Source organism: Gopherus evgoodei, chromosome 8 (genome assembly GCF_007399415.2).
Source record: "Gopherus evgoodei ecotype Sinaloan lineage chromosome 8, rGopEvg1_v1.p, whole genome shotgun sequence".
In the NCBI taxonomy this organism is placed as follows: Eukaryota; Metazoa; Chordata; order Testudines; family Testudinidae; genus Gopherus; species Gopherus evgoodei.
The window spans coordinates 38,398,038-38,419,826 of NC_044329.1; the positions used below are offsets into that span (position 1 = coordinate 38,398,038).

General features: G+C 41.8%; 1 protein-coding gene across 7 annotated transcripts in view; it reads left to right on the forward strand.

Moving 5' to 3' along the window:
• LOC115656387 (protocadherin alpha-C2-like) overlaps positions 1 to 21,789 on the forward strand; it is a 302,084-nt gene that overhangs the window by 218,248 nt on the left and 62,047 nt on the right. For 6 of the 7 annotated variants that reach the window (XM_030573040.1, XM_030573041.1, XM_030573038.1 and 3 more), the window contains exons 2-3: positions 696 to 754; positions 2,783 to 2,871. In XM_030573040.1, coding sequence (XP_030428900.1) covers positions 696 to 754; positions 2,783 to 2,871 — 148 coding nt within the window. Of the gene's footprint in view, positions 1 to 695; positions 755 to 2,782; positions 2,872 to 3,099; positions 3,290 to 21,789 lie in introns of those variants that run through there. The other variant, XM_030573042.1, reaches the window with a different exon arrangement.

A 21,789-nucleotide genomic window follows, 5' to 3' on the forward strand; every position in this document is an offset into this window, starting at 1 on the left:
ATGCTGTAGCAGGTCAGCATGTGCTGAGACATACTGGTTGAAGGATATGGCTCTCCTTCCTGTTTTTATGCCTTTTTATCAGTGTGGAAAATGTAGCAGCTCTTGGTCTTGTGAAAGAACATGTCTGCCTTCAGTAAAAACCTGCTGCAGTCTGCGAGTCTGATACAGTCTAGTGCAGTCCTCTGCAGTCCACTATCCTCAGCAGAAAACTCACAGCAAGCAAACTGGGCCCAATGTATTCTTCACAGTGGTGCTGCATTTTGTATGTGTACAGGTGGAAGAGCATAAGCGGCCTAGTTTTATCAGGAAAACCAGCAAAGTATTTCTTTTCTTTTCCAGCAATAATCATCTTCTCCTATTGCCAGGATATTTCTGAACACGGGCAAAATAGCAGCCCCTCAATTTACAAAAATAACCTCCTTCCCCACTTTAACCCTCACAATCCAAAGTCTTGGTATATAAACATTTAACTCCATATTCAGTGACCTAAGTGCACTCATACAAAAGTGTCTTTGATTTCCTGGGAGATTTGGCAGCTCTGAATGCATAAAAAATGTAAATAGCTCTATGGAGGCATTTGACAATAGATGTGAAAATGTGTAGAAACTCTGGAGAAGAGCCTGTACTTAGCTGCATAGATTTTTAAATGTTTTAATACAAATTAATACAGATTTTGTTCTCTTTTGTTTCTGCAGCCAAAACAACCCAATCCTGATTGGCGTTATTCTGCATCCCTAAGAGCAGGAATACAAAGGTATGTACTGTACTTCCCCTTCTTAAGGGTTTATATCTTTCTCACTTTGTGGCAGAGACTGTCTTTCAATCTTGTATAGCTGCTGACATACACTGGTGAGATCTGTATGCTGTGACGGAAGCACCCAAGTTTTGCTTCTGAGGCATTATATCTACCAGTCCTACCGATTCACTGTAATTGTTGCCTTTTATGCTGGTCATTACTATATTAGTGTTTGGTCTATGCATTCATGTTGTTTACCTTATGCTTCTTTATACATTTACTATCAGTGCCTGATTGCTACAATTAATGAATTATTTAATTGATTATACACTCTTCATTCACATTAAAACTTCCTGTTATCATCCACTCTGGTGAATTTCAGTAGATTGTATGCAACATCAATAGTTTTCCATCCCACTGCCTCTCATTACCATAAAAGTGTACCACTGCTGCAGGCAGTTTATTAACCACATGGTATATTCAAGGTATTTAAAAAAGTTAAAAGGGCATTGACAAGCATATCAGGCCGAGATTTCCAAGGAAACCTTCATGAGTTAGGTACCCATCTTAGAGTCCTTTAGAAATCTCAGCCTTAGATCCCAAATTTGCCTTACTTTAATTTGCTCCTCAATAAATTTAATAGGAGTAAAATAATGCTGTTTGTGTAGGACCTAGATAAAATAATATCTTTGCTCTCTGTGCTTTAGCAAATTAACTAACCAGTCTTATTCTCAGATCTACTTTGATCTTATCAATAAGACTGGATAACAAATTTAGAAAGAAGTAAAAAGGTCATGGTAATTTCAAGTGGCATTACAAACTCAAGAGGGAAAAATCGTTTGCTGAATACAAAAAGACATAGATTTGAGTGAATTAAAATGTACTTTCATGTTTCTCTGGTGACTATTACAGCAAATACAGAGTAAAATAATTACATACAATATTTGAAATGCCCTTTTAACTAAAAAAATACCTTTTTTAATCAATATCAATGTTGATTTTCCTTAGTTAAATCAAGTTTAAATAGCATATCATTTAGAAAGTAACAAGACGAATTACAATCTTGCAGTATTGAGTTCCCAGTTTTAAAAATCTTGCCCATTAACCCTGAGAAATGAATTGACCACGTTTTAGAAACTTCTCTCGGTCCAAACTGAAATAGAACACCGCTTGAAATCAGTAGGAGCCTTGCCTGAATACAGGTGGAACAGGAGATACTTCAGGATTTTGCCTGAAGTAACTTGCATGATAAGTGAAGAGGGTGAGCTCATTTTAAAAATTACTATTACTTTTTTGCATTTTAAGATATCAGGCATCTATTTTCTCTCTTCCCCTCCCCCCATCATCTCCTTATGAGTTCAGGGCTAGACAATGTGCAACAATTAAATGTGCTGGTCTCATGGCAGACTGCTCATCATTTGACACTGTATAAAACTTGATATTACATGGTTACTGTAGTTTGTGACACCTAATTTCTCCCTTCAAAAGTGTTTGCCAAAAGCATAAGCTAATCAGCATTGGGTACTATAAATTGCATTGGGATATTTGCTGTAGAAGAGTGGCTGATAATAGCATGCTGAAAGAAGCCCAGAACTGACTTTCATTATTTACTTCACTGCTAAGACATCACAAACATGATATGGATTCGAGCTCAGGTCCTCAGAGGTATTTAGGCACCTAACTTCTATTTCAGTGGAAGTTAGGCACCAAAATGCCTTTGAGAATCTGGGGCTAGGTGACTTCCCTGCAGTCTTAGTGATTTCACATCCTCTAGAGATAATATCTGTGTCTAATATGAACTGCATGGAATTATATTGCAGCATTCAAATAATAACCAAAGACAATTTTTGCAGTTCTTGCAGGATTGACATGATAGATGCTTTAATAATGCATTAGCAGAATCTGCTAGCATGATGCAATGTTGCATTAGCCCTGGTGCAACAAAGAACAACTGTGACTTTGGAGAAATAGCCAGAAAATGGAATGTTGAACAAAAACAGGTCAGATAGGAACTATGTAATTTAATCAGTATGCTTGTTTATTCAGTGCTGTGCACATGGAGGATGCAGGAGTCTTACGAGGAGGGCCGGGAGGACCTGAACAGCTGTGGCCAACAGTATCCAGTGCAACACCAGGTTAGGATCAGAGTACTGACATCTATTAATGGGATATTGGGAGATGTGATGGCTCCATTCCCTTAAAGAGAGGAATTATTGTTATTTGAAACACACTTCCCATTGGATCATTCTTCACTTTCTTTCTACTTTGTGTCTCTGAATTATGTCCCTATGAAACACTCTTGAATAGAAATAAGATAGACAGTAATAAATAAAGCAAAGAAACCTTTTTCCTTTATTCCCTAGCAGGTGCATACTAGAGATGGAATCAAGCCTCAAAATTTGGATCCACACCTGAACTTATCCAGTGTTTTGGGGAGGTCAGATCCAGGAATTTGGTATGGTTCACTAGAGAAGAAGGCCCAGTTGTGAGGTGTGGATCCAGATCCACATTTCCCCAAAGTTTGGGAGTATTTGGGTTTAGGGTTTTAATTTATCCTCCTTTTCTCATGGTCATCAAAACTACCAACTTTGCAAAAATTGCTGCTCAATTGGGGATGGAATAATTAATACAGAACCTCACCAATTCTGTATTGCAAAATAGTGAAACACTATTTTGCAAACTCAGTAATTGTTTTTAAATACCGACAGGTCTCATCCTGCTGTCAGGTAGTCAGATTTCTTATTACTAAGTGTTCATTCCTTTAATAAATTAAACTGCAGTACATTTACTAGTATGCTATGAAGGGTTATCATAAAACATTTAACTAAACTGCTATTCACTTGTGAAAATAAATGACCAAAATATCTTTTATGATGACGTATTCTTGATTTTTTTCATTATTTACTTGCTGACTCACTAAATCAAAATACAGTAAGGCTCAGCAAAGGGTCTCATTGATTACTGGAGATAAGCAAATTCACTCAGTTCTTTTGCAGTGAAATGTATTCTCACATTACATTTTGGGATATAAAGAATTTCATCATTTAAAATGCCTACAAAGTATTAGGAAATGGTATTTGGTGCTGCTCAGAAGTTCAGACACCAAACTCTGTATTAAGGAAAAATGTGATAACATGTGGTGTGGAAGCTAAAGCTCTTTAAAAAATAATTGGATAGCTTTCATATTTCTTTGTGAAGAGAGAAGCAGAGAGAGAGAGAAATAGAAATATTATGTGTACATTAAACATTGTTATGATTTCTTTTTATGGGTTAGCTGATTAAATATGCACAAGATTGCATTGCTATGTTACAAATATGTTACTGAACAGTTAAGCTAAAAGTTGTGTTTGAGAATAAAAATACACATGGTTCATCCAGATGGCAAACAATGAAACTGGAAATAATTCGCAGAACAACCTTTTAACCTGCTGACTGATTAAATATGAGAGGATCCTTAAGGCTCCAGCAGGGGCAGGAGGAACTTTCAGGGAAAAAATTAATTAATTCCTATGAACTAGATTATCATTTTATGATCTGCCCTGGATAAGGGGCATACCATAGCTGCGCCACCCAGGAGTAGACCATGCTTCAAAGATGGAGTAAGTAACTTCACTCCATTTTGCGAGGAAATACCCTGTGTGCCTGGGTAGCTACTTGGATTTAGGAATAAGCTGGGGAGAGGAGGTAAAACCAGGACACTTATTACTCCCCATTCCCTCTCTCTGCTCCCTCCCTACCCATCTATGTGTTATGGGGCATATTGGGCAAGTAGCCCCTGCTCTTTCTACCACAGCCGGAGTCACAGTTTGGGAAGGATCAGGCAAATGAGTAAAGAGGTAGTAAGAACTTGTACTCCGGCCCCACGAAGTCTTTCTGCTCTTTGAGAAAACCAGCCTCTTTAAAAGTCCAGGGTAGTTCAAACTGTTTTGAAATCCAGTTTTTGTAGATCAAGTTTCTTGATCCTTCCAAATTACTATTCTTCCTGTGCAAGAAAGGATCTTTTGTTTCCTTTCTCTCTGGCCTTAAGAGTTTAATGACTGCTAAAATAACATAAATGAGACCTTCCTGCTATTTGTAAACAGAAGATGTGGATTTCATTAGCCTTCAGTAACAAATAGTTTATGCATATAGAAGTGTCATTTAGCAGAAAAGGTAAAATTAACACATAACTTTAATACATTACACTTTCAAATATACAGTAGTTGTTTATCACAATGGTTTATAATTACAGCTTTGGGTTCCCACACACATTTCCTCTTTCAGTTGTTCTACCTCCTTTCCACTGCTCATGTTCATGACTTGTGCCATTTTTCATCAGGTTAAGACACAAAATTATGCTTTTCATTAGACATTTGACCCATTTCAGCCAATTACCCAGGATAGAGATAACATATTCAGCTGCTCTTGACATGCTATTTACATCTGAACAGTGCTACACCTATGTCCAGATAAACTCACAAATTAGCTGCTCATTATCTCTATTTCCATCAACATATGCAGCAGCTGCAGCTCTCCCTTCTAATTAGTATAAAACTGCCTGAAATCCTGCCCGATATACACATGCTTAATGCAGTTGTTTTACTCAATTGATTAATTCCAATTCGTTTGTCACTAAACCATTCATTTAATTTAGCACTCCACAAAAGCCTTGGATAAAATGCTTCAGACTGAAAGAATCAGAAAGTTAATCAATGAGAGCATCAAAAGATGATGTCATAGGAATGTTCTAAGAAGGATGAACAAGTCAAATGTTAAATCAATAAATCCTTAATTTCTAGTGCCTAGCTATACTCAGACACTACATGGTATATCACCAGTTCTATACCTTTCAGGGTAAATCCTGCTGTCACTTACATGGCTAAAGCTTCCACTGACTTCAGTAGGAGTTTCACCTATGCAGCTGAGAGCAAAATTTGGCCCACTGTATTTTGTTCCTTTCACATGTTCTTACGCGAAAAAGTGATGAAATCCAGATTTAAGGCTTATGCTCTGTCTTAAACTCACTCTGAGGTGAACAAAAGGCCCACTGGTCTAAGTTAAGGATACACAATCAGATTCACTTTGGAATTCCTGCCACCTGTGTCATAGTTTAATGCCATTTAAAGAGAGGTTGTTTTAAAAATTGGTTTCCTTGTTTGAAAAATAAGTTCTGAAACATATTATATTCCTGACAAAGAGCTCTTCCAGCCTCTCAGGTAAGGAACTACTCTGTGTATTTGGTAAATATTTTATCTCAGTGGTTTTTCTATGCATTATGACTGAGATTTTCAGAGAAGACATCCAACTCCCATTTCATTAGGCATCCAACTCCCATTTCAATAAGTCTACATTTAGACTTATAATTATTAGACAGTCTGTAGGTAGACTTGTTATTTCCATGAATGTTGCAGATCACTTGCTTTAATCATTGCTTCTGGATATTTGAAATTGCATAATGGAGATCCATTTACATCCCAAAATTTGTTACTTAAAAGAAAGTTAAGGTTGCCAAGTCAAGCACTCAAAGCTAGGAAATGCCAGAATTAAATTTGCATGGGCAACCTTAGTTCAGCCTCTTTGTGCATAAGCATTATGATACAGAGTGAAATCCTGGCTCCACTGAAGTCAATGGGAAATATGCCATTGGCTTCAGTGGGGCTAGTATTTTCACCTACCATCGTAGCACTATTTCTCCGAAGGAATTCCACCTCATTCACAGCACAGGATGGACCTTGCCCAGGGAATGAATCAGAGCCATGTAGTCAATGAGGCTGTTGTCTGTAGGATGGTTGCTTCATTTGCTACAGATGTTGGAAGATGTTTAGTGCATGAGGCGGGAAAGGATGGTTATGTGATTAAAGCAACTGAATGCCATGCTGAAGAACTGCATTCTATCTCTGCCGCTGCCACCGTGTTCCTATGTGCTGCTGGGCAAGTGGCTTAAACCAGAATTTTCAGAGGTGGCTACTAATGGTGTACTGTTCATTTCCGAGTGCCCACCTTAAAACACCTGGGGGCTGATTTGCAGGAGTGCTGAATGCTCACAGCTGGAACTAAAGTTGACTGGAGTTCTGTTTTGAACATATATAGTGATATAAAAATGCTAGGAACTTTGAAAAATTAGGCCTTAGGGGCTAAATTCACCAAAGGACTTATGTGTCTAAATCCCAGAATCTCACCCCTCCAGGATTCACAAATCCCCGATTCAGCTGCCCCCGAGCGCTGTCGATGCCTAAACTCACTTGGTGCCTATATTTTTGCAGTGAAAGTTCCTAAATGCCTATATTTTGGCCTCTGAGCATGCACACTGCAGACCCATACCAGGCATATGGATGCTTAAACCCCAGAACGAGTCATGAACTGGGGAAAGATAGGCATTTCTCTGCCTTAGTCACCTGTGTGGCTCAATGAGGTAGGTGAATTTTGAGCTCGCCTGCTGGATCAGATCCCTATAGATGAACTTACACAAATTGGCCAGGAGGAGGAGGACCTCCCTCATAACTTTTATCCTAGTGTTTAGAATACTCACCTGGGATGTGGGAGACGCTTGGTTCAAGTCCCCACCTAAGGGAGGGAAGAAATTTGAATAGGGATTTGCCACATCTCTGGTGAATGCTCCAGCTACCAGGGTTACAGAGTCATTCTCATGCTCATTTTCTCTCTGTGGTCTAAGGATTTTTTCCTTATTTATCCAGTGGAACAGCTACAATAAGATGAGTGAGGGAGCTATGCATCACAATATCCTGAGCTCCATGGTTAGGGCACTCACCTGGGAGGTAGCAGAGTCTTGTTCAGCTCCCTTCTCACCTCAGCTACAGGTGAGGACTTGAACCAGTGGTCTTCAACATCCCAAGTGAGTACTCTAACCACTGGGCTGAGAGTGTGCTGTGTGCAGCCACTTCTTGCTAACATGGAGTATCGCCCAATGCTAAGAGAGGCTTTTGTAGTTGAAAATCCAAAGCAGGGGAAGGTGCCTCCCTGCAGTCTGGATGTAGGTGCCTATCTTCAAGACGGGCTTGCCACACACTTTTCATCTTGGCATCTCCCATTGGCTGTCTTAAGTGAGGAGCCAGTTAGCATGCTGACTTTTGTGAATCCTATTCTAAGGCCCTTGTGCCTAGGCACCAAACCGAGGCTTTATGAATACCAGCGTTTTTTTAGGAGCCTAAAATTTAGGGGTGACTACACTCAGTTTCTTTGTTAATCTAGCCATGGCTGTCTTAAATTGGATGCCCAAAATTGGTGGATATTAAACAAATATGTCCTTAATTGCTCCTTGCCTCAGTTTCCATCTGTAAAATGTGGGATGATAATACCAATGTATCTCATAGGGGTGCTATAAAGATAAATTTGTCAGTGTTTGTAAAGCACTCAGATGCTATACTGAAGAATGTCCATGATGAGAAAACCTATGTGGATGTTAATTCTGTATTCAATGTAGGATTTAAATGGAGTAGAATAAATAAAGCCTGGGTCCATATACTGAATGATAACTGTGAACAGAAATATTGAATGGCTTCCCATTTAGTGAGCACTACTCATTCTGTGCCCTGAATGAGGCAAAGAACCTATGGAAAAAATAACATATGATCATGTAATTAAGAACTGTGGGTGAAATACTGGCCCCATTGAAGTCAATTGCAAAGCTCCCATTGACTTCAGTGAAGCCAGGATTTCACTCTGTACCATAGTGGATATGCACAGAATGGCTGAATTAAGGTGGCATGTGAGATGAATCCTGAGATTTCCTAACTTTTGAGTGTTTGACTTTGGAACTTTAATATTCTTTTAACATTGGTTTCTTGATGTAATTTCTCACATTTTTTAAAGAAAGCAAATTGAAAAAAAAATAGAAATTCTGTAGTGTGGAACCATATTGACCCCAACATGCGTAATCAGCAGGACTGGGACCTTTAGATCCACAGCACAGACCCTGGCTACCATTTGAGCTAGCGGAGTAACTAGTAGCAGTAATACATTGTTATCCCCTAAGTGGATTAACCAGTAGAGGGGGAAGAGAGAGACAATTTACCAGTGAGTTTAAGAGCTATTTATTGACAGCAGATGAATGTTGAGACTTGGGAATCTGGGTTCAGTGCTAGATTCTGGAGGGGAGTGTAACCTAGTGATTATAAACCCTTCTGCTTCTGTCCCTGCAATCCAGACCCCTTCTACTCTTGTTCTCTCCAATCTGTCCCTGTTTCAGTCTTCTCCAATTTAGGTCCTGTCCCAGTCTCCCTTACTCTCACTGGCTTCTATCTCAGTCTCTTTCCCTCTGTTTTTCTGTTCTTCCCACTGGTTCCTGTTTTAGTCCTCTCCCTCCTCCCTGCATTTCTGGCAGGCAACTTCCTTCTCCGCGTTGTCTGGGCACCAGCAGGAGGAATTTGGGAGCATAGGAGAGACAGTCTCTTTATTCTTAGTTCCGGTGCATGGTATCACAGCAGCTCCCATTTGCAACAAGGATCAATTGCAGGGAACGTTCTGCTCAGCCCCAGCAGCAGCGGGATGGAATTTATTCCATCACCCTGTGGGGATGATGTATGCACAGTCCAGCTGGAACACAAGCGTTATGAGGGGCTAGAACATGCTCAATGCAGATACAATCCTCAGAGAATTTAGCTGCCAGCCGCTAACAACCCTCCGTACTGAGCATGTGCAAACTGCAATTTTCAGAGGCTCATAGCTCAGCCAAATTTGGGTAGATCTTCACAAGGATAGCAAAGGACACATCCCTGAGACCCGCGCAGTTCTCCTGCCAAATTTCAAATCCCTGCTCAAAGCAGGGAGACACTGGAGCTTCATAATGGAACAACTGTAAAAAAAAATTAATATGGGCAAAAATGTATTTTTAACAAATTTTATTCTCAGAAATGTCTGGATCAGTTTTGCTGAAACGTCCCAAAACATGTGTCCAGCATGGGAAATTTCAGCCAAAATAGTAAAAGTTTGGCAGAGTTATAACCAACTGAAAATAGGATCTTATGGTGGAAACTATTGTGCACCTTAAATATTAATGTCAATACCAACTGTGCTTGTAATAGACCATGCTGGTTTTGAAGAATTAAGTTCAATACAGTATATTATGCACATACACAGTAATGCTGTTCTATGACTAAAGAGAAAAGAAGTTCTAAGACACTATGAAATATATAAACAGCAGCTGGAACAGAGAAGGAGAGCTCTGAAAATGGTAATCAGAAAACCTAGGAGAGGATATATACTCTATTAATCTATTTCTGCATAAAATCTTTATGCTGAGTAGATCAGTTTAGGTGATGTTGACTAGTTTATGAGAAAGTCTTGCATGCTAAATACAGCTGATAGAGATCTTAATCCTACTGATAAAAGTTGCAGAAATAGAATGAGTTATAAATATTGGAACAAAAATAAACAATTAAAAACATCTGCAAACATGACAAATAAGCATTAAAATGGTCTAATCTGAAAAGCAATGGAAGCCTTTATATCATATTTGTAATGGTGGTACTGGATGGGAGACAGAGTACTGCGAATGAGATGATTGCCCGGGAAATTGTGAAAAGAGAAATGAAGACGGGATGATGATAAGGGGTCTGGGAAAGGTGACAGAGAGCAGGGAGGTAGCACTGAGCGCTTAATAGATTTTAAGGCCAGAAGGAACCAATACGAGGCCATGAGATTTCACCCAGTGGTTCTTACATCCAGCTCATAATTTCTGGTTGAACAATAGCAATCTTTCAGAAAAACATCCAGGCTTGATTTAAAGACTTCAAGTGATGGAATGAGATGAAAGGGGCCAAGTCAAAGGGGCATGGGGTAATGAGGCAGGGTTGGTAGAGGATGTAAAAAGGGTTGAGAGCCCTGAGAATGGGATTATAGAAACTCTGGGAAAAGAGAACAGAAACCTCTGAGAATGGGATGAGTGAATGTCTTAAAAAAGGGGCATTGAGCACCCAGAATGGGATCAGGAGGGCCCTCTATTGGAGTGGGATATTAGAAGCCTTAGGATAGGGGACAGAGAACACTGAAAATGGGATTATAGAGACTCTGGAGAGAGCATGGAGAATAAGTTATTAGAGATCCTGGGAAAGGGAGGCTGAACGCCATGGTAATAGTTAATGGGCTTCTGGAAAAGAGGACACAGAGCCCTGCTGTGGCTGTCTCCAGGTAATATAATTTCCATTTGAAAAATATGTTTTGATCTGTCCAAATGTTTGAATCCATTTAGCATCTCTAGAGAAGGGAATGAATGATTTTTTCCAGTTTGACCCTTGTACTCTTACATCAGACACAGCCCTTGAAATTCATACGCCATAATGCTCCAATAGCTGCTCACTGGGATGCCGTGATATTGTCATGGGGATCTTAGTTAATGAGATTTTTTTTAAATTTAATTTTAAAGAGCAAGAGTCAAAGCAGATTGTTTGTATGACTGGGAGAGGCCCTTGCCTTTCACATATGTTGTTCCCATGGATATGTATGGTGATCCTAAATGGGGGATGTTTTCTTCCCAGCTGCAGTAGTTGGCTTTCCCTCTCCTCCCTCAAGTGATCTTCCTTAGCTAAGGAAGGAAGGCTGGATACTACTCTCTTTGGACTCCATTGGTGTCATGTCTAGGTCAGCCACAGATGTCACTCTAGCTGTGCCCCCCATGGGTCACAACTGAGAATACCAAATTCAGGACAAACTGCTGAGCAATAGAACAGATACATCCCAAAACTGGATGTTATTCTCCCATGAGATATACCAAATCAGCAACAAAAGTAAACTTCTGTTTCACCACACTGGCCAACAAGAAGTCATGAAAGCAGTTTCCTTAGGCATTCCAGTCCTTGTATAACCTCCAGAAACATTAGACTTTGAGGTGAGTGGTTCTTTAAACCCAGTTTAATCAAATGAAAGGTTCTTCTGATCCCAAAGGACCAGCCACACACCCAGGTCAATATACAACTCAGATCTTACCCCAAAATCACGCTGTTGCCAATCCTTTAGTATCTAAAATCTAAAGGTTTATTTATAAAAAGAAAGACAGGTGAGAGTTAAAATTGGTTAAAGGAATCAAATACATACAGTCATTGCAAAATTCTTGGTTCAGACTTGTAGCAGTGATGGCTTAAGTCAAGTCTCTGCTTGCTTCCAAATCATTGGAAGGACCTCAGTTCCTTGGTTATAATGCCCCCATTAGTATAAGTTCATAGTCCAGAGGTTTGAGGAGGAAAGAGGAAAAAAGGAGATATTTCCAGGGCCTTTTATAGCTTCTGCCATGTGGAGGGAAACCCATTGTTCTCACTATGGAAAATTGCAGTAGCAAGATAATTTGAAGTCACATCGGCAAGTCACATGTCCATGCATGATTTTGCCTAGTCATAGTAGAAGTCAAGACTTATACCTCAGAAAGCATGTTCACAGGAAAGTCCATTCAGGGCAGGTGGGCATCTTCCATTGTGAATTAAATGTTCTTTTGATGGGGCACTCAGTTTGAATAGTCCCTCCAAGATGTGCTGGCTAACTACCTTATGGGCACTACCCAGGAGCAAACATTTTGAAATCCAGGTATAAAGCCAACAGTCATAACTTCAAATACAAAAATGATACATGCATACAAATAGCATAATCATATTCAGCAAATCATAATCTTTCCATAGACACCTTACTTGACAACCTTTTTACAATTGTCACAGATATATAACAGTGGTTTCAACAATGATCTATATGGTCATATTTTAATCAGATAACAGCACAGTCACTTAAGAGAGAGACAGGAGCTGAGGATGCTGCCTCTGCAATGCTCCTGCTGACCCACAAAAGACTAGAAATGGAAATCAAATAGAGGTCTCATGTGGTGGTGCAGTGCATTACATCTCTATTTTAATATAAATAAACTACTGTGACCATCTCACCTGTGAATCCCGTCCTCAGATCCCATTTCTGAGTCTCGTCACTGGCTCCTTGAATTAAATTCAAGTTTGTTGCTCTCACCTTCAAAAGATCATGTGGTCTTACCTATGCCTTCATGTCTGCCCTCATTACTGTGTACACTTCCTCACTCCTGGTGCATCTCCCAGTTTTCTCTGCATACTTCTTCCTTTGTTTGCATTTTTTGCCTTCTTTCATGCTACCCAATACATTTTGAACAGCCTCCTGCCTCTGTGTTTATCTTTCTTCTCTTTCTGTTCGTCCTTAAAACCCATTTCTCTCATGAACCCTCCCTACTCTGATCTCCTCTCTGTAGGACTCTCCATTATCTCCTCTGTCTGAATTGTTGTCCCAGAAGTGTTGGAAATGAGGTCACCAGCATGGCCACACATGACCTTTGCAATATTTCACATTGAGCTAAGAGTCTGCTGTGAAAAGTGCTTCCCATTTCTAACAGCCATAGGGAAGGTGGAGAAGACTAAGAATTTCAGGGGCAACATGACAGCTCAGCTATTATTTTTAAAAAAATGCCAGTGATCTTTCTGACTGGAAGCACATATCTAGTTTACAAGATGCAAATTGCTGCTGAACCTTTTGGTGCAGCTCTCAGTATTTGCAGACTATTAGACTCAATAATTGATTGCAATAATTTATGCTTTCTTCAGCAGAATGGTGATCCTGTGCCTCCAGCACATTCAGTGAAGTGGGGAAAAATACACTATATTATGCAGAGATTGTAGTCACCACATATTTAATACTGAAGGCTAGTATACATTTGATTTTGGACCCACCCTCAACTTCAGCAAAACTAACCAATCTACCCAAAATTACGTGTGATTTTAGGGTTTTTTTTTCTTCTGAAAAGTACAAGATAAATCAGACAATATATTTGGGAGCTGTTGTGGTTCAGAAATGAGATGGTCATACTTCTTGAACATTTACAAGGATCCTGGGACGGGGGATAGGAGGGGTTGGGTCTCATGACTCAGATTTGTTTTAATCTGTCTGGCTGAGGGCTGGTGGGATTGAGTAGGTTTTTTATTTTGTTTTTGAGGGGGAGGATGTTCTTAGAAAAGTTATGCTGTTATTCATAGCAATGTTTTGCATACCTAGTCTATAGGAAATTTTTAATTCCATCTGCTAGAAGTTCTGGCATCCATTTGTGAGCTTCCCGAAGTGTGCAAAAGGCTCATGTGCACTTCATGACCTCCACATAAGGCATCTCTTCTGATGCAAGCGTCCCTAAGGCCCACATCCGAGCAATTGCTCTATGCTGAGATGCTAAATGCACATAACGCTGGAGGCATGTAAACTTAAATCCCATGAAAGCCTAGAGGAGGAGGAGATGGTGGCTTTTTTGAGGCTATTGAAGAACAAGCAAAGGCTCTGAGCTTATCTCGTTCTAGACCCATCTTTGCTACTGAATGGACAGAACAGTATATGGCATTTTACAACCATTAGTGAGATCTCACTGCACCTCTGTCAGTCAGGCAGACATAGTCTGTTTCTGAAAGAGAAACAGACTCAGGAAAGTTTAAGTGACTTGCTCATGGTCATATGAAATTAGAGCCCAGATCTCCTTATTACCAGTCCTGTGCTTAATTCACTAGACCATAGAACGTGACCTCTCTCCCTATCAAGTCCTTCCGATCTATTTAACCTCTCTATCGTTATTATTTAATGTATGGGGAGCACTGTGGTGATAACACTTACTTACCTATCTCACAGGGATACCTACATTATGACCCTCTTGGTTAAGGCACAGCCAACACTCTTCACAGATACTTACTGTCTCAAGGAAGTGGAGGGGAATGATTGACTTCATACAGACATGTGGATCACCTGTCAGACAACTGCCACAATTTGTGACAGTAAATCCACTTGGTCACTTTTAGGGGAGGAAAGTTGGTCAGGGGCAGAGGGTTGGTAGTGCAGCAAGTTCCAGCCAGATGTCACACTGGGTCTGTGCAGTTTCCAGAAATTACATACTGTGTTTATGTGACCCTGCTTTGAAAAGGGAGTAAATCAAAGCACACTAAGAAACTGTTAGTGTGAAGCAGCAGGTTCCACAGAGACACTGTGCGGCAGGCTAGCACGGGATAGTATTGCACCCCAGCTTCCCATGAACTAATGGTTCGTCTCAACAAGCCCTAAGTGTGCCACAAATGAAGGCAGATAATAAAGGAGTGGCTGACAATATGTCCCTGGAGCTCATGGCCTCAGAAAATGAGCCCAGTGAGGTGTGTGCAGTCCAGGGTTGCCTTACAAAAATTGAGAGTGTATCTACACTGTAATCATGAGTGTGATTGCAATTGGTGTAGACATACCTGAGCAAGTAGCTCAGGTACCAGAGCAATGAATCTCTGTCAGTGCACGTTTCAGCATGGCCTAACCATGCATGGAATTACCCAGTGTTCCTTACTCAGTGCCCAAGCTCACTAGATTGAAGCTTCATGATTGCGGTGTAGACATACCGTAAAATCCAAAAGGCCAAATTCAGAATGGAGACTAAGTGAGACTAGGAAAGATTAAGGAAGTTTAGAGGGTGTCCAAATCAGTGTAACCTACACTTTCTTCCGGCCCCTCAGCATGTATGTTTCACCAGCTTATCCTTCTCCTAGACTTACTGAGACTCCCTTGGATCTAATTACTTATTCAGAACCCCTTACATTCAAAGAACCAATTTCAGAGGTGATGTGCAATTCAGATCCCTTACATTAAACACCCGTCATGTCAATGTCTAAGGGAGCCTAATTTACACACTAAGGGGCTAGGAGAAGGTATAAGCTAATGTAACTCCCCACCCTCCTTTAACTTACACTTTCTTATATCTTCTCCTGGCATTGCCAACTCTATTATTCGTTGTATGTATAAGGAGTCTCTCTCAAACTGGTGGAATAACAGCCTTATTTATCTGAAAGTGCTTGACTTTAATATTTGTTATTATTATTATTAATTTATTATATACATTACACCCAAACATTTGCAAGGCATCTCAAAAAGCAAATAGTCAAGCAAGGTCCTCATGCTGAGGAATTTGAAATCAGGATTTTAGATCTGACACAAGTGAGGAAGAGAACAAACAGGAAGAGGGCAGAGTAGGGGAGGACAGTTCTTACAAAAAGATCACCCAGTGACTCAGTTGTTTCACTTACATTTCTCAGTGGGTAATTTCGTTACAAATCTGTTCTAATTTTCAAAGTTAAGCAGGTTTGTACTTGGCTGGGAGACCTCTGCTTAGTAGAGGGGTGGGCAAACTTTTGAGCACGAGGGCCACATCAGGGTTGTGCAACTGTATGAAGGGCTGGGTACGGAAGGCTGTGCCTCCCCAAACAGCCTGGCTCCTGCCCCCTATCCACCCCTCCCACTTCCTGCCCCCTGACTGCCCCCCTCAGAATCCCCAACCCATCCAACCCCCCCACTCCTTGTCCCCTGAAGCCCCCTCCTGGGACCCCCACTCCCTAGCCAAACTCCCTGCTCCCTGTCCCCTGACTGTCCTGACCCCTATCCTCACCCCTGCCCCCTGACAGCCCCCCTCACCAGACTCCCACTCCCTATCCAACTGCCCTGTGCTCCTTGTCCCCTGACCACCCCCTCCCGGGACCCCACATTCCTAACTGTCCCCCGGGATCCCACCCCCTTATCCAACCCCCATGCTCCCTGTCCCCTGACTGCCCTCCCAACCCCTATCCACATCCCTGCCCCCTGACAAGCCCCCTGGAACTCCCACTCCCGACCCTCCCTGTTCCCCATCCCTTGACCGCCCCCCCCAGAACCTACACCCCATCCAACTGCCCCCTCCTCCCTGACTGCCCCCCAGGATGCCCCACTCCCTTACCCAACCCTCCCGCCCCCTTACCAGCAGCAGGAGCTCGCAGCCGCAACACCCGGCCAGAGCCAGCTGCGCTCCCCACGCTGCCCAGCACGAGCGGTGTGCTAGAGTGCAGCCCGCGCAGCTGCGTGGCTGTGGGGGAGCGGACAGGGACTAGGCTTCCCGGCCGGGAGCTCAGAGGCTGGGCAGGATGTCTGCCCACGTTTGCCCATGTCTGGCTTAGTATCTAGGTTTGCCGCTTTTCTGTGATAATAATGGCAGCACCTAATGATTTATGTATTTAATGCATGCCTAATGCATGCCATGCAGAAGACAAGAATTTGATTCCCCCGCCTATTATTTCCCTAAGACTTCAGTAAGTAAAAGAAACAATCCCTATCCTGCAACTTTACTCCCTTGGATTGTGATCATGTCAGATTTTATAAACTGAGCAAGGATTTACCTGGCCAGTACTTGGATGGAGTGTGTGGAATTTACATCTTTTTTGCATGAGACAGCAGCTGCTATTTTGTCTCTGACTGTGCTCCTTCTTTCTTCCTAGTTGTTTCTGCTTTCACCGACTTACGTATTTACGCCTTAATAGTCTTCAGAAATTGTTTTTTGAAAAGGAAATTATATTAAAATATATGTTAATTCAACATTTTGGTGTTCAGAGTCCCAGAGGAATCTCAACTCTGTATGTACATAAATGTGATTCATTACCAGTGTGACATGTCTTTCAGCAAATCAAACACTATAATGGAAAAGTATTGTGACATTTTCAATAACTGTATATGTATGTACATATGTAGCCTTATGCATTACTGCATATACATGTGTGATCAGTCATGAAAAACTGTGCAGTAATAGACTCATGTGAGGGGACAGAACTAAGGTATTATTTTGGTGGTGGTGGTGGTGGTTATTATTGTAGTATAGTAGTGCCTAGCAGCTCTGACTAAAAGGTTGGGGATTCATTGTACGCGGCAGTACAAGTAGATTCTGTGGTGGAGCTGGGAATTGAATCCAGCTCAGTGCTTTTAAACACTAGACCAAACTTCCTTTGGTATCTTCTAAGAGATACCAAGTACCCCTTGGATGGTACCGAAGCCCTAACTCTCGTTGAATTGCATGAGAGATACAAAGGGTGCTCAGCACCTCCCAGGATTGAGCACTAAATTTATTCTGGGAACTTTGTGGCAGATCGTCTGCCCTGTTCCACCCCTTCTGTGCCCAGTGTGGCCCCATCACTTTGCTAAGGAGTAACCTAGCAGGATTAGACCCAATGTAGATGGCTCCTATGTCACTTACCCCAGAGACCCTAGAGCCAAGACATGTGACAAGCAGCAAGGAGACATGGCTGGAGCCACAGGCAAATGGCCGTTTGGGGATTGTTTCCAGATAGCACATGTTAAGCAGCTATGAGGATGCTCTAGCTTGCACCAGGGTCAGGGATGGACAGAGAATCAGAGATCTGAAACCATCTCCTTGATGTCCTCCCTTCCCATCATCCCACTGTGGCCAACAGAAACTTGGTGCAGTAGAGAACCTGGCCCTTTAACTCAAAATTTCCTGAGCATTGTGTGATTAAAATCTCAGCATCTATGTTTCACTGTGCTGCTTTGCAGACACTACATAAACATTGTCAGGCCTTCAGCAGTACAGAAGCTCTTGTTTAAAGAGAAGGGCAAAGGCTCCTTCACACTCCTGTTGTCCTTTATGTTTCCCTGTTTAACAAGCTTGCTAAGCTTCTTAATATCCTTCCATTCAAGCAGGATAGGGCAGGGTAGAGCAGAACAAGGAGTGCTGCTGCAGTGCTCTTTCTGTTTATCTAGCACGTAACCTGATTATTTACATAACACTGACCTAGCAATGCTGCATTGACTGTGAGGTCTTTAAACTCCCAGCCGTTCAGTCATTACTTGTGCGCACTCAGAGGGTGGAATGAGGGATGTAGAACAGTAATAATAGCACTCGAAGGCATAGCCTTCGTTATGGGGATTCAGTTCTCAGAAAATTGAGGGTCTGGCTGTGGAGGGAATAAGAGTATGAGTGCAGCTTCTATGTTGTTGTCTTATGTAATTATATTCACCCATCCCTAAAAGCCTTCCCTTATAGTACACACACACAGCCAAGAAGGGAAATGGGTTGAGTAGAGGGAAAAAGACCTCATGGCTGTTGTAGAGATTGTCTCTCTATGTTTATAGTGAAAAAAATTGTGAGCTATTTCTACAAGTGCAGGTAAGTTAGAATAATCCTTAAAGAGGCAGGGGAGAGTCGGAATGACCTCTGGTAGTTATTGCTCAGCCTCTTTTCCCCATCTCAGTGTGCAAAGCTTACCAGATTGAGAACCTGATAACAGACTCAAAACAAAACTGTGAACAACTTCTTCTTATCCCACACCTGACACTGCCAGGGAGGCTGTAGCTAAAGTGAATTCATTGGCTAAGCTTTGAACAATATAAAATTTCATAGCTTGTATTTTGATCCAGTTTGTTGCTAAGGAAAGATGAAGCATTTCATTAATTATCACTGGCAGCCTAGTTCTATCTTGTGACTGCTTTGCATGGTTTGTTTTTCATCTCTGAGAAAGGAGCAGGTTTGATTTTCACAAGGAAAAACCAAACTATATTCCCTAAGGGGAAAACCCTGCATCTCTGACTGCACAGGCTTCCCTGGCAGCAGAAACAATTGCTATTCTGTTGCAAAAACAGAAGCAGGATCTGAGGGGGCTGTGAAGGGGTTCAAATCCCATGTCCTTAGCACCATGGGGGAGCCCTATGCTAAAGCATAAAGAGCTTGGTTGCATGAAAGTCTGGGAGTGGGGATAGATGATTCATTGCTATGTGGATGTTCCATCCTCCTCCCATGGGAGCAGTGTTTTTCCCTCTGTGCATCTCCCCAGTTCAGCCACTAGAGCTGGATGCTGGGCCAGCGCTTTGTTCATTAGTTACACCTCCTTGGCCCATAATTGCACCCTGAGTGCACAGATCAGATATATAAAAACTAGCTTGCTTTTAAGCTTTGAAAAAGAAATACTCAATTAGTTCCTTATATTTTATTCACAAGTGGTGGACTAGGGTCTCTAAACAAGCTCAGCAAATTTCTGAGCTCCAGACTTTCACACATGATAATCTACTGAAGCTGTCTCCCATTCTCCCATTCAGGCAGGCACCCTGCCTGCCCAGCTATCAGTGTTATATTTAAAACTTGGTTCCTTTTTAAGTATCCCAAAATTAACCAGTTCTTTTTTTCAAAGATGAAAAAGAAACCAACTGCTGCCACATCATTCAATAATCTTCAAGTGATGAAGAGCAAAACATTTCAACTTGTCTTATGACAGTAGTGCCAACACCAAACATTCAGAAACCATGTCAGGCCCCCAAAGTCATGAGATTGGCTTAAAAATCAAGAGATTTTTAAAAAAATGATAATTTCTTGATTCTTTTAGTTTATCTTCTGGTATGGTGGTCTTTGAGTTCATGTTTTCAAGATTTTCTCTGCAACCACAAGAGTTAGAAATGTACTTTTTAAAAAAATGAAAGCTGAGATTCTCACATACCATATATACTCAATCATAATCTGGTTCATTTATAAGCCAACCCCGCAAGATGGATACGTAAAAATGGAAATTATTTATGACTCATTCATAAACCGACCCTATAATTCAGGGGTCGACAAACTTTGGCTTCTGGGCCATCAGGATAAGCTGCTGGTGGACTGAGATGGTTTGTTTACCTCAAGGTCTGCAGGCACGGAGTAAGTAAACAAAGTGTCCTGGCCTGCCAGAGGCTTACCCTGATGGGCCGGGACAGCAACTGGTGGGGAAATTTTTTGGGGGGAGAAGCTGGGGGTCAGGGGAGTAACCCCTGTGACAACCCCTCAGATGACCCCATCCCTAGCCTGGGGCCCCCACACTCTCCACATCCCATCCCTTCCCACCTTAGCTGGGGCGGGCCAGGGGAGAATGTCTCTGGCCTGGCCAGAGTTGCTCCAGCAGGCTGGGCAGTGCGGCTGCAGCCTGCTCCGGTGGGCCAGACCAGGCGGCATAGCCACAGCCTGCCAGCCCCGGAGCTGCAGCTGCTTTGGAGGCTGGGGGGAGAGCAGTGTGGCCAGAAGTGAAGAGACTCTGGCCCTGCCTCTTCCCTTGTGGCCCTGCAGGCTGTGCTGCCTCTCCTTGCCCCCACTCTTTGGGGGGAGGGGCTGTGTCCCACCTCTCCCTCTCTCTATACCCGTTCATAAGCCAACCCCCCTTCTCTGATGCTTCCCTTTGAAACTAGGATCTGGGCTTTAAGGTAAGCACCAAATATCACAAGATTCTCAGTAAAATCACAAAAGTTAGTAACAGTGTTATTGAGTAAAAAATAACAGATGATACACTTTAAAAATTCACATTATATTATTTGAAAAATGAGTAATGAAGTGACCCATCTGAAGCCTTTATTTGAGACACTGCCTGCAAACTCTAATATAATACATTTATTTACAAAATATCCAAACTGGAACTAACAAGAAATATGCATTATAAGGACAGATCATGATTTTTCATTGTTGTAACTCATCTTCCTTTGTCTCCTGCCCCCTTTGTTTGTAAGTATCTCTTTCTGTATTACTTTTAACTTATACTGTAAGCTCCTTGGGGCTTGGACCTGTCGGTTTATTTGTAAATCAATATGCACACCTATGGTTCTATATGAATATTAGCAATTAATAAAATAGTAATGTAATAACTTCTATCTTCAGCCTCCCACAGTACCGATCCTAAACACCGTGTCCATAGACTTTAAGGCCAAAAGGGATCATCATGATCATTTAGTCTGACCTCCTGCACATTGCAGGCTACAGAACCTCATCTATGCCCTCTTGTAATAAACCCCTAACCTCTGGATGAGTTACTGAAGTCCTCAGTTCATGATTTGAAGACTGCACGAAACTGAGAATCCACCATTTACACTAGTTTAAAGCTGCAGTGACCTGTGCCCCCATGCTGCTGAGGAAGGTGGAAAAATCCCAGGCTGTCTACCAATATGACCTGGGGAAAATTCCTTCTGGATCCCAAATATCTCAGTCAGTTAGACTTTAAACATGTGGGCAAGACCCGCCAGCCAGACACCCAGGAAAGAATTCTCCATAGTAACTTACAGCCTTCCCCATCTAGTGTCCCATCACTGGCTGTTGGAGATATTTGCTGCTAGCACTTGCAGATCGGGCGTGCTGTTATAGGTAGTCTCATCATACCTTCCCCTCCATAAATTTATTAAGCTCAATCTTGAAGTCAGTTAAGTTTTTTTGCCCTCACTGCCCCCCTTGGAAAGCTGTTCTAGAACTTTACTTCTCTGATGGTTAGCAACCTTCATCTAATTTCAAG